Source organism: Oncorhynchus gorbuscha, linkage group LG02, assembly GCF_021184085.1.
Source record: "Oncorhynchus gorbuscha isolate QuinsamMale2020 ecotype Even-year linkage group LG02, OgorEven_v1.0, whole genome shotgun sequence".
Taxonomy (NCBI): Eukaryota; Metazoa; Chordata; class Actinopteri; order Salmoniformes; family Salmonidae; genus Oncorhynchus; species Oncorhynchus gorbuscha.
In genome coordinates, this window is record NC_060174.1 from 2,237,727 (window position 1) to 2,249,514 (window position 11,788).

The 11,788-nt window shown below is 47.1% G+C and overlaps 1 protein-coding gene across 1 annotated transcript in view; it reads right to left on the reverse strand.

Annotated features, from left to right (window-relative positions):
* LOC123995389 (cyclin-dependent kinase-like 5) overlaps window positions 1-8,505 on the reverse strand; it is a 182,837-nt gene extending 174,332 nt beyond the window's left edge. Inside the window, exons 1-5 of the mRNA XM_046298961.1 lie at window positions 8,458-8,505; window positions 8,286-8,331; window positions 3,517-3,653; window positions 3,238-3,358; window positions 10-69 (exon numbers count right to left, since the gene is read on the reverse strand). Of these exons, the coding sequence (XP_046154917.1) occupies window positions 10-69; window positions 3,238-3,358; window positions 3,517-3,653; window positions 8,286-8,331; window positions 8,458-8,505 (412 nt within the window). The remainder of the gene's footprint in view (window positions 1-9; window positions 70-3,237; window positions 3,359-3,516; window positions 3,654-8,285; window positions 8,332-8,457) is intronic.
* Window positions 8,506-11,788: the final 3,283 nt, after the last annotated feature.

Sequence of the window (11,788 nt, forward strand, 5' to 3'; positions counted from 1 at the left end):
TCTGCTCACCGAAGTCACATAGCTTGAGGATGTCATCAGAACTGATTAGAAGGTTCTCTGGCTTTATATCTGAGGAGAGAGAGACAGAGACAGACAGGAAGGAGAGAGACAGGAAGGAGAGACAGACACAAAGGAGGGAGAGAGAGATAAGACAGAGACAGAGATAGACAGGAGTGAGGGGATATGGGTTAGGGTTAGCTAACCCTAAGTCAGGTCATAGTGAGGGGATATGGGTTAGGGTTAGCTAACCCTAAGTCAGGTCAAATCTTCCATTCCTCTCAAAGATTTTAGAGAAGGCTGTTGCGCAGCAACTCACTGCCTTCCTGAAGACAAACAATGTATACGAAATGCTTCAGTCTGGTTTTAGACCCCATCATAGCACTGAGACGGCACTTGTGAAGGTGGTAAATGACATTTTGATGGCATCGGACCGAGGCTCTGCATCTGTCCTCGTGCTCCTAGACCTTAGTGCTGCTTTTGATACCATCGATCACCACATTCTTTTGGAGAGATTGGAAACCCAAATTGGTCTACACGGACATGTTCTGGCCTGGTTTAGGTCTTATCTGTCGGAAAGATATCAGTTTGTCTCTGTGAATGGTTTGTCCTCTGACAAATCAACTGTACATTTCGGTGTTCCTCAAGGTTCTGTTTTAGGACCACTATTGTTTTCACTATATATTTTACCTCCTGGGGATGTTATTCGAAAACATAATGTAAACTTTCACTGCTATGCGGATGACACACAGCTGTACATTTCAATGAAACATGGTGAAGCACCAAAATTGCCCTCGCTAGAAGCATGTGTTTCAGACATAAGGAAGTGGATGGCTGCAAACTTTCTACTATTAAACTCGGACAAAACAGAGATGCTTGTTCTAGGTCCCAAGAAACAAAGAGATCTTCTGTTGAATCTGACAATTAATCTTAATGGTTGTACAGTCGTCTCAAATAAAACTGTGAAGGACCTCGGCGTTACTCTGGACCCTGATCTCTCTTTTGAAGAACATATCAAGACCATTTCGAGGACAGCTTTTTTCCATCTACGTAACATTGCAAAAATCAGAAACTTGCTGTCCAAAAATGATGCAGAAAAATTAATCCATGCTTTTGTCACTTCTAGGTTAGACTACTGCAATGCTCTATTTTCCGGCTACCCGGATAAAGCACTAAATAAACTTCAGTTAGTGCTAAATACGGCTGCTAGAATCCTGACTAGAACCAAAAAATTTGATCATATTACTCCAGTGCTAGCCTCTCTACACTGGCTTCCTGTCAAAGCAAGGGCTGATTTCAAGGTTTTACTGCTAACCTACAAAGCATTACATGGGCTTGCTCCTACCTACCTCTCTGATTTGGTCCTGCCGTACATACCTACACGTACGCTACGGTCACAAGACGCAGGCCTCCTAATTGTCCCTAGAATTTCTAAGCAAACAGCTGGAGGCAGGGCTTTCTCCTATAGAGCTCCATTTTTATGGAACGGTCTGCCTACCCATGTCAGAGACGCAAACTCGGTCTCAACCTTTAAGTCTTTACTGAAGACTCATCTCTTCAGTGGGTCATATGATTGAGTGTAGTCTGGCCCAGGAGTGGGAAGGTGAACGGAAAGGCTCTGGAGCAACGAACCGCCCTTGCTGTCTCTGCCTGGCCGGTTCCCCTTTTTCCACTGGGATTCTCTGCCTCTAACCCTGTTACGGGGCTAAGTCACTGGCTTGCTGGGGCTCTCTCCTGCCGTCCCTGGGGGGTGCGTCACCTGGGTGGGTTGATTCACTGTTGTGGTCGGCCTGTCTGGGTTTCCTCCCCCCTTGGGTTGTACCGTGTCGGAGATCTTTGTGGGCTATACTCGGCCTTGTCTCAGGATGGTAAGTTGGTGGTTGAAGATTTCCCTCTAGTGGTGTGGGGGCTGTGCTTTGGCAAAGTGGGTGGGGTTATATCCTTCCTGTTTGGCCCTGTCCGGGGGTGTCCTCGGATGGGGCCACAGTGTCTCCTGACCCCTCCTGTCTCAGCCTCCAGTATTTATGCTGCAGTAGTTTATGTGTCGGGGGGCTAGGGTCAGTTTGTTTATCTGGAGTACTTCTCCTGTCTTATTCGGTGTCCTGTGTAAATCTAAGTGTGCGTTCTCTAATTCTCTCCTTCTCTCTTTCTTTCTCTCTCTCGGAGGACCTGGGCCCTAGGACCATGTCCCAGGACTACCTGACATGAGGACTCCTTGCTGTCCCCAGTCCACCTGGCCATGCTCCTGCTCCAGTTTCAACTGTTCTGCCTTACTATTATTCAACCATGCTGGTCATTTATGAACATTTGAACATCTTGGCCACGTTCTGTTATAATCTCCACCCGGCACAGCCAGAAGAGGACTGGCCACCCCACATATGCTCTCTCTAATTCTCTCTTTCTTTCTCTCTCTCGGAGGACCTGAGCCCTAGGACCGTGCCCCAGGACTACCTGACATGATGGCTCCTTGCTGTCCCCAGTCCACCTGACTGTGCTGCTGCTCCAGTTTCAACTGTTCTGCCTTATTATTATTTGACCATGCTGGTCATTTATGAACATTTGAACATCTTGGTCATGTTCTGTTATAATCTCTACCCGGCACAGCCAGAAGAGGACTGGCCACCCCACATAGCCTGGTTCCTCTCTAGGTTTCTTCCTAGGTTTTGGCCTTTCTAGGGAGTTTTTCCTAGCCACCGTGCTTTTACACCTGCATTGTTTGCTGTTTGGGGTTTTAGGCTGGGTTTCTGTACAGCACTTTGAGATATCAGCTGATGTACGAAGGGCTATATAAATAAATTTGATTTGATTTGATTTGATAGTGAGGGGATATGGGTTAGGGTTAGCTAACCCTAAGTCAGGTCATAGTGAGGGGATATGGGTTAGGGTTAGCTAACCCTAAGTCAGGTCATAGTGAGGGGATATGGGTTAGGGTTAGCTAAACCTAAGGCAGGTCATAGTGAGGGGATATGGTTTGCCTCCATAATATTGTCATCATGTTGTCTGAAAGATGGCAAGCCATCTGGAGTGTTGCTGTATTCCAAGTCACAAGCTCTCATCATCTGAGACACTGAACAGACTATTAAACTATTAAACCAGAAAAGATGTCATGGCAGGACGGAGGAATGTTGGAACTTCATATTACCTGAAGAGTGTGCACTAGGGCCTAATGGAAGGCTGAGGCTCTGGTATAATAAAGGTGTGTTAATTGGTTCTGGTTCCTAAAGCATCATGTCTCCTTACCCCGGTGGACAATGTCGTTCTTATGACACCAATGGATAGCTTTGATCAGCTGGTAGATGTAGTTCCTGACTTTATCAGACGGCACTCCGTTAGGAAGCTCCTCCAGCAGCTCCAGCATGTTCTAGAAGAGACCAACAGAAGGGATCAGTATCAATCTCCTGGACTATTTATTTGATCAACATCTAAACTATAATTTGAAGGCTTCATAAGTCTTATTATTCTGAGATATAATCAATATTCACTGCAGGAGACTACAAGTGAAGCTAGTCCTAGTCTTACCTTCTCTACATACTCAAACACCAGGTAGAGTTTCCCCCTCCTGCGGAAGGCTTCCTTCAGCTCCACGATATTCTCCTGCTTCAAGGTTCGGAGCATCTTCAGCTCCCGGAGTGTGGTCTCCTTAACCTCCTCATTCTCTGGGGAAAGGAGAGACCGACAGGAAGAGAGGATAAACAGACAGACAAGAAGAGAGGAGTGGAGACAGACAGGAGGAGGAGAGAACAGATGGGAAGAGAGGAGAGATCAGACAGGAAGAGAGGAGGGGAGACAGGAAGAGAGGAGAGGAGACAGGAAGAGAGGAGACAGACAGGAAGAGAGGACAGACAGGATGAGAGGAGAGAACAGACGGGAAGAGAGGTGAGGACAGACAGACAAGAAAAGAGGAGAGATCAGACAGGAAGAGAGGAGAGAACAGACAGGAAGAGAGGAGAAGACAGACAAGAAGAGAGGAGTGGAGACAGAGGAAGAGAGGAGAGATCAGACAGGAAGAGAGGAGAGGAGACAGACAGGAAGAGAGGAGAAGACAGACAAGAAGAGAGGAGTGGAGACAGAGGAAGAGAGGAGAGATCAGACAGGAAGAGAGGAGAGATCAGACAGGAAGAGAGGAGTGGAGACAGACAGGAAGAGAGGAGAGAACAGACAGGAAGAGAGGAGAGAACAGACAGGAAGAGAGGAGAGAACAGACAGGAAGAGAGGAGAGAACAGACAGGAAGAGAGGAGAGGAGACAGACAGTAAGAGATGAGAGGAGACAGACAGTAAGAGAGGAGTAGAGACAGACAGGAAGAGAGGAGTGGAGACAGACAGGAAGAGAGGAGTGGAGACAGACAGGAAGAGAGGAGAGAACAGACAGGAAGAGAGGAGTGGAGAAAGACCGGAAGAGAGGAGAGAACAGACATGAATAGGAGTGGAGTGGAGACAGACAGGAAGAGAGGAGAGGAGACAGACAGGAGGAGAGGAGACAGACAGGAAGAGAGGAGACAGACAGGAAGAGAGGAGATAGACAGGAAGAGAGGAGTGGAGAAAGACAGGAAGAGAGGAGTGGAGAAAGACAGGAAGAGAGGAGTGGAGACAGACAGGAAGAGAGGAGACAGACAGGAAGAGAGGAGACAGACAGGAAGAGAGGAGATAGACTGGAAGAGGAGAGACAGGAAGAGAGGAGACAGACAGACAGGAAAAGAGGAGAGAACAGACAGGAAGAGGAGTGGAGAGAAACAGTCAGAGAGGAGTGGAGAAAGACAGTAAGAGAGGAGTGGAGACAGTCAGAAAGAGGAGTGGAGACAGACAGGAAGAGGAGTGGAGAGAAACAGTCAGAGAGGAGTGGAGAGAAACAGTCAGAGAGGAGTGGAGAAAGACAGGAAGAGGAGTGGAGAAAGACAGGAAGAGGAGTGGAGACAGTCAGAAAGAGAGGAGTGGAGACAGACCGGAAGAGAGGAGAGAACAGACAGGAAGAGAGGAGTGGAGACAGACAGGAAGAGAGGAGAGAACAGACAGGAAGAGAGGAGAGAACAGACAGGAAGAGAGGAGAGAACAGACAGGAAGAGAGGAGAGAACAGACAGGAAGAGAGGAGTGGAGACAGTCAGAAAGAGAGGAGTGGAGACAGACAGGAAGAGAGGAGAGAACAGACAGGAAGAGAGGAGTGGAGACAGACAGGAAGAGAGGAGAGAACAGACAGGAAGAGAGGAGTGGAGACAGTCAGAAAGAGAGGAGTGGAGAAAGACAGTAAGAGAGGAGTGGAGACAGGCAGGAAGAGAGGAGAGAACAGACAGGAAGAGGAGTGGAGAAAGACAGTAAGAGAGGAGAGAACAGACAGGAAGAGGAGTGGAGAAAGACAGTAAGAGAGGAGAGGAGACAGAAAGGAAGAGAGGAGTGGAGACAGACAGGAAGAGAGGAGAGAACAGACAGGAAGAGAGGAGAGAACAGACAGGAAGAGAGGAGTGGAGACAGACAGGAAGAGAGGAGAGGAGACAGACAGTAAGAGAGGAGAGGAGACAGACAGGAAGAGAGGAGTGGAGAAAGACCGGAAGAGAGGAGAGAACAGACATGAAGAGGAGTGGAGCGGAGACAGACAGGAAGAGAGGAGAGGAGACAGACAGGAGGAGAGGAGACAGACAGGAAGAGAGGAGACAGACAGGAAGAGAGGAGACAGACAGGAAGAGAGGAGACAGACAGGAAGAGAGGAGTGGAGAAAGACAGGAAGAGAGGAGAGAACAGACATGAAGAGGAGTGGAGTGGAGACAGACAGGAAGAGAGGAGAGGAGACAGACAGGAGGAGAGGAGACAGTCAGAAAGAGAGGAGTGGAGACAGACAGGAAGAGAGGAATGGAGACAGACAGGAAGAGAGGAGAGAACAGACAGGAAGAGGAGTGGAGAGAAACAGTCAGAGAGGAGTGGAGAAAGACAGGAAGAGGAGTGGAGACAGTCAGAAAGAGAGGAGTGGAGACAGGCAGGAAGAGAGGAGAGAACAGACAGGAAGGGGAGTGGAAAAACACAGTAAGAGAGGAGAGGAGACAGAAAGGAAGAGAGGAGTGGAGACAGAAAGGAAGAGAGGAGAGGAGACAGACAGGAAGAGAGGAATGGAGACAGACAGGAAGAGAGGAGAGGAAAGGAGACAGGAAGAGAGGAGTGGAGACAGACAGGAAGAGAGGAGAGGAGAGAACAGACAGGAAGAGGAGTGGAGAAACACAGTAAGAGAGGAGAGGAGACAGACAGGAAGAGAGGAGTGGAGACAGACAGTAAGAGAGGAGAGGAGACAGACAGGAAGAGAGGAATGGAGACAGACAGGAAGAGAGGAGAGAACAGACAGGAAGAGGAGTGGAGTCAGACAGGAAGAGAGGAGAGAACAGACAGGAAGAGGAGTGGAGAAAGACAGTAAGAGGACAGACAGGATGAGAGGAGAGAACAGACAGGAAGAGGAGTGGAGTCCGACAGGAAGAGAGGAGAGAACAGACAGGAAGAGGAGTGGAAAAACACAGTAAGAGAGGAGAGGAGACAGACAGGAAGAGAGGAGTGGAGACAGACAGGAAGAGAGGAGAGAACAGACAGGAAGAGAGGAGAGAACAGACAGGAAGAGAGGAGAGAACAGACAGGAAGAGAGGAGAGGAGACAGACAGGAAGAGAGGAGTGGAGACAGACAGGAAGAGAGGAATGGAGACAGACAGGAAGAGGAGGAGTGGAGAAAGACAGGAAGAGAGGACATACAGGGAGGACAGACAGGAAGAGAGGACAGACGGGATGAAAGGAGAGAACAGACAGGATGAGAAGAGACAGACAGGATGAGAAGACATACAGGAGAGAAGAGACAGACAGGATGAGAAGAGACAGACAGGATGAGAAGACATACAGGAGAGAAGAGACAGACAGGATGAGAAGAGACAGACAGGATGAGAAGAGACAGACGGGATGAGAAGAGACAGACAGGATGAGAAGAGACAGACAGGAAAGAAGATACAGAGAGGATGAGAAGAGACAGAGGGGATGAGAAGAGACAGACAGGATGAGAAGAGACAGACAGGAAAGAAGATACAGAGAGGATGAGAAGAGACAGACAGGAGAGAAGACAGAGGATGATAAGAGACAGACAGGAGAGAAGACACAGAGAGGATGAGAAGAGACAGACAGGAAAGAAGATACAGACAGGAGAGATGATACAGACAGGAAAAAAGATACAGAGAGGATGAGAAGAGACAGACAGGAGAGAAGACACAGAGAGGATGAGAAGAGACAGACAGGAGAGATGATACAGAGGATGAGAAGAGACAGACAGGAGAGAAGATACAGAGAGGATGAGAAGAGACAGACAGGAGAGATGATACAGACAGGATGAGAAGACACAGAGAGGATGAGAAGAGACAGACAGGAGAGAAGACACAGAGAGGATGAGAAGAGACAGGAGAGAAGATACAGAGAGGATGAGAAGAGACAGAGAGGATGAGAAGAGACAGACAGGAGAGAAGATACAGAGAGGATGAGAAGACACAGAGAGGATGAGAAGACACAGAGAGGATGAGAAGAGACAGACAGGAGAGAAGATACAGACAGGATGAGAAGAGACAGACAGGATGAGAAGAGACAGACAGGAAAGAAGACACAGAGGATGAGAAGAGACAGAGAGGATGAGAAGAGACAGGAGAGAAAATACAGAGAGGATGAGAAGAGACAGACAGGAGAGATGATACAGAGAGGATGAGAAGAGACAGACAGGAGAGAAGATACAGAGAGGATGAGAAGAGACAGACAGGAGAGAAGATACAGAGAGGATGAGAAGACACAGAGAGGATGAGAAGACACAGAGAGGATGAGAAGAGACAGAGAGGATGAGAAGAGACAGACAGGAGAGAAGATACAGAGAGGATGAGAAGAGACAGACAGGAGAGAAGATACAGAGAGGATGAGAAGACACAGAGAGGATGAGAAGACACAGAGAGGATGAGAAGAGACAGAGAGGATGAGAAGAGACAGACAGGAGAGAAGATACAGAGAGGATGAGAAGAGACAGACAGGAGAGAAGATACAGAGAGGATGAGAAGACACAGAGAGGATGAGAAGACACAGAGAGGATGAGAAGAGACAGACAGGAGCGAAGCCACAGACCGGATGAGAAGAGACAGACAGGAGTGAGAGAGACCGAAGAACCCATGAGACTAGATGCAAACAGGAGACAGACAGACACGCACCCATAACAGAAGACGGGTTTGGCTGGATCAAATCAGCATTCTTTATCACAGGACTTAATATGAATGATTTCCTGATTAAATACAGGCCTCTTACCTTCACTGTCCTTGAACTTCTTAATGGCCACAATCTCATTGGTCTCCTGTAGTGAAGAGAGAGAAAAGTATGATAAGGTGCCAGCCCTGCTGCTCAGAAGACTGTCTTGCACACGCTCACTAGAGCCTGTCCTGTCCGCACACGCTCAGTAGAGCCTGTCCTGTCCGCACACGCTCCGTAGAGCCTGTCCTGTCCGCACACGCTCACTAGAGCCCGTCATGTCCGCACACGCTCACTAGAGCCCGTCCTGTCCGCACACGCTCACTAGAGCCCGTCCTGTCCGCACACGCTCACTAGAGCCCGTCTTGTCCGCACACGCTCACTACAGCCCGTCCTGTCCGCACATGCTCACTAGAGCCCGTCCTGTCCGCACACGCTCACTAGAGCCCGTCTTGTCCGCACACGCTCACTACAGCCCGTCCTGTCCGCACATGCTCACTAGAGCCCGTCCTGTCCGCACACGCTCACTAGAGCCCGTCTTGTCCGCACACGCTACGGGGTGCCCTGTAAACGCACAGGGATGAAGACCAAACAAACACTATACGAAACAAAGTGTTGAATCCCAAACAACAACAAAAAACACAAGCACACAATGATCAACACACGGGACGAGACCCATAATCATCTGCGCAATCCACAAGGGCACGAAGGCAAAAACACGCAGCGCAGGTACTCACACGAATGGGACTTCCCCAAACTGTTGCCACAAAGTTGGAAGCACAGAATAGTCTAGAATGTCATTGTATTTGTAAGTCGCTCTGGATAAGAGCGTCTGCTAAATGACTTAAATGTAAATGTAATTGTATGCTGTAGCGTTAAGATTTCCCTTCACTGGAACTAAGGGGCCTGAACCATTAAAAACAGCCCCAAACTATTATTCCTCCTCCACCAAACTTTACAGTTGGCACTATGCATTGGGGCAGGTAGCGTTCTCCTGGCATCCGCCAAACCCAGATTTGTCCCTCGGACTGCCAGATGGTGAAGCGTGATTCATCACTACAGAGAACGTGTTTCCACTGCTCCAGAGTCCAATGGCGGCAAGCTTTACGTCACTCCAGTCGACATTTGGCATTGCGCATGGTGATATTAGGCTAATGTACGGATGCTCAGCCATGGAATTCCATTTCGTGAAGCTCCAGACGTATAGTTCTGATGCTGAGATTGCTTCCAGAGGCAGTTTGGAACTCGATAGTGAGTGTTGCAACCGAGGATGCGCTTCTGTGAGCTTGTGTGGCCTCCCACTTCAGGACTGAGCCGTTGTTTCTCCTAGACATTTTAACTTCACAATAACAGCACTGAAAGTTAACCTAGACAGCTCTAGCAGGGCAGAAATGTGACAAACTGACTTTTTGGAAAGTTGGCATCCTATGACGGATCCACTTGGAAGTCACTGAGTAAGGCCATTCTACTGCCAATGTTTGTCTATGGAGATTACATGGCTGTGTGTTCGATTTTATAGCAACGGGTGTGGCTGAAATAGCCAAATCCACTAATTTGAAGGATTGTCCACATACTTTTGTATATATAGTGTATATGTGACCCGTTTCAGGAAACTAGGCGCATGTCGTGAGACACTACTTCACAGGAGAGTTGTTAGAACATAAACTTGTTTTTATTCAAAATGAGAAATGCCTTCTGGAACATGTGAACTTTCGTATGCCTTAATAACAAACTTGTATGCCATCTGTAAATACAAATAAAGACAGACAGGAAGAGAGGACAGGCAGGAGAACCCACAAAGGGATAGAGAGAAAAGAAAGGAGAGAAGGGATGAGAAGACATGCAGGAGAAAAGAGCGACAGGATGAGAAGCCAAATAGGAGAACCATGAGAGAGGAGAAGAGACAGACAGGATGAGAGGACAGACAGGAGAACCCATGAGAGGAGAGACACAGACATAGTTGTTAAATTACGAGCCTAGTTGGTTAGCCAAAGAAAAAGTCAGCAACCTTCCCACTAGCCATGATTGGCTGAGATAATGAGTGGGCTGGACATGCCGAGAGATGAGTTTGGATTGGTCTGCCATATAGCATGCTTTTGTGTATTTGAGCTGGTCAGTATGTGTAGGGTAATCCTGTCTAACGCAGCTTTTTGATGTATCATGTATTAAAACTGCATAAGTGTTGCTCTCCACTTTCTGGAGGACTGAGGAGATGGGGGAAACAACTGTCACCGGATTACATCTTCAAACTAAGGGCAACCATGGCATCCAACAGGAGACACGTCCAACCACGAATTATATACAGGTAAGATAGTCTAACTAGCTACATTTAGAGCCTAATGTTAGCTAGCTAATATTGAACATGGATGGTTAGCTACCTGCAGATTCACACAGGGCAGTAACGTCATGAGTTGTGATTATGGTTCATTGTTTACCTAACTGGCTAGCTAACGTTAGTCAATCTCTCCTCCACTTTGAGCCAGGAGAGATTGACATGCATTTTAATAATGCTAGCTCTCTGTGTACATACAGCTGCCTTGGGGAATTCCTGATTCTAACTGGATTATGTTTGATAGGCGTCCATTTTATTTCCAGCAGGAGACTATGATCGATAATGTCAAAAGCCATACTGAAGTCTAACAAAACAGCTCCCACAATATTTTTATCAAATCAAAGTTTGTGTCACGTGCGCCGAATACAACAGGTGTAGTAGACCTCACAGTGAAATGCTGAATACAACAGTTGTAGTAGACCTCAAAGTGAAATGCTGAATACAACAGGTTTAGTAGACCTTACAGTGAAATGCTGAATACAACAGGTGTAGTAGACCTTACAGTGAAATGCTGAATACAACAGGTGTAGAAGACCTCACAGTGAAATTCTGAATACAACAGGTGTAGTAGACTTTACAGTGAAATGATGAATACAACAGGTGTAGTAGACCTCACAGTGAAATGCTGAATACAACAGGTGTAGTAGACCTCACAGTGAAATTCTGAATACAACAGGTGTAGTAGACTTTACAGTGAAATGATGAATACAACAGGTGTAGTAGACTTTACAGTGAAATGATGAATACAACAGGTGTAGTAGACCTTACAGTGAAATGTTGAATACAACAGGTGTAGTAGACCTTACAGTGAAATGCTTAGTTGCAGGCTCTAACCAACAGGTGTAGTATACCTTACAGTGAAATGCTGAATACAACAGGTGTAGTAGACCTCACAGTGAAATGCTGAATACAACAGGTGTAGTAGACCTTACAGTGGAATGCTGAATACAACAGGTGTAGTAGACCTTACAGTGAAATGCTGAATACAAAAGGTGTAGTAGACCTTACAGTGAAATGCTGAATACAACAGGTTTAGTAGACCTTACAGTGAAATGCTGAATACAACAGGTTTAGTAGACCTTACAGTGAAATGCTGAATACAAAAGGTTTAGTAGACCTTACAGTGAAATGCTGAATACAACAGGTGTAGTAGACGTTACAGTGAAATGCTGAATACAACAGGTGTAGTAGACCTTACAGTGAAATGTTTACTTACAGGCTCTAACCAACA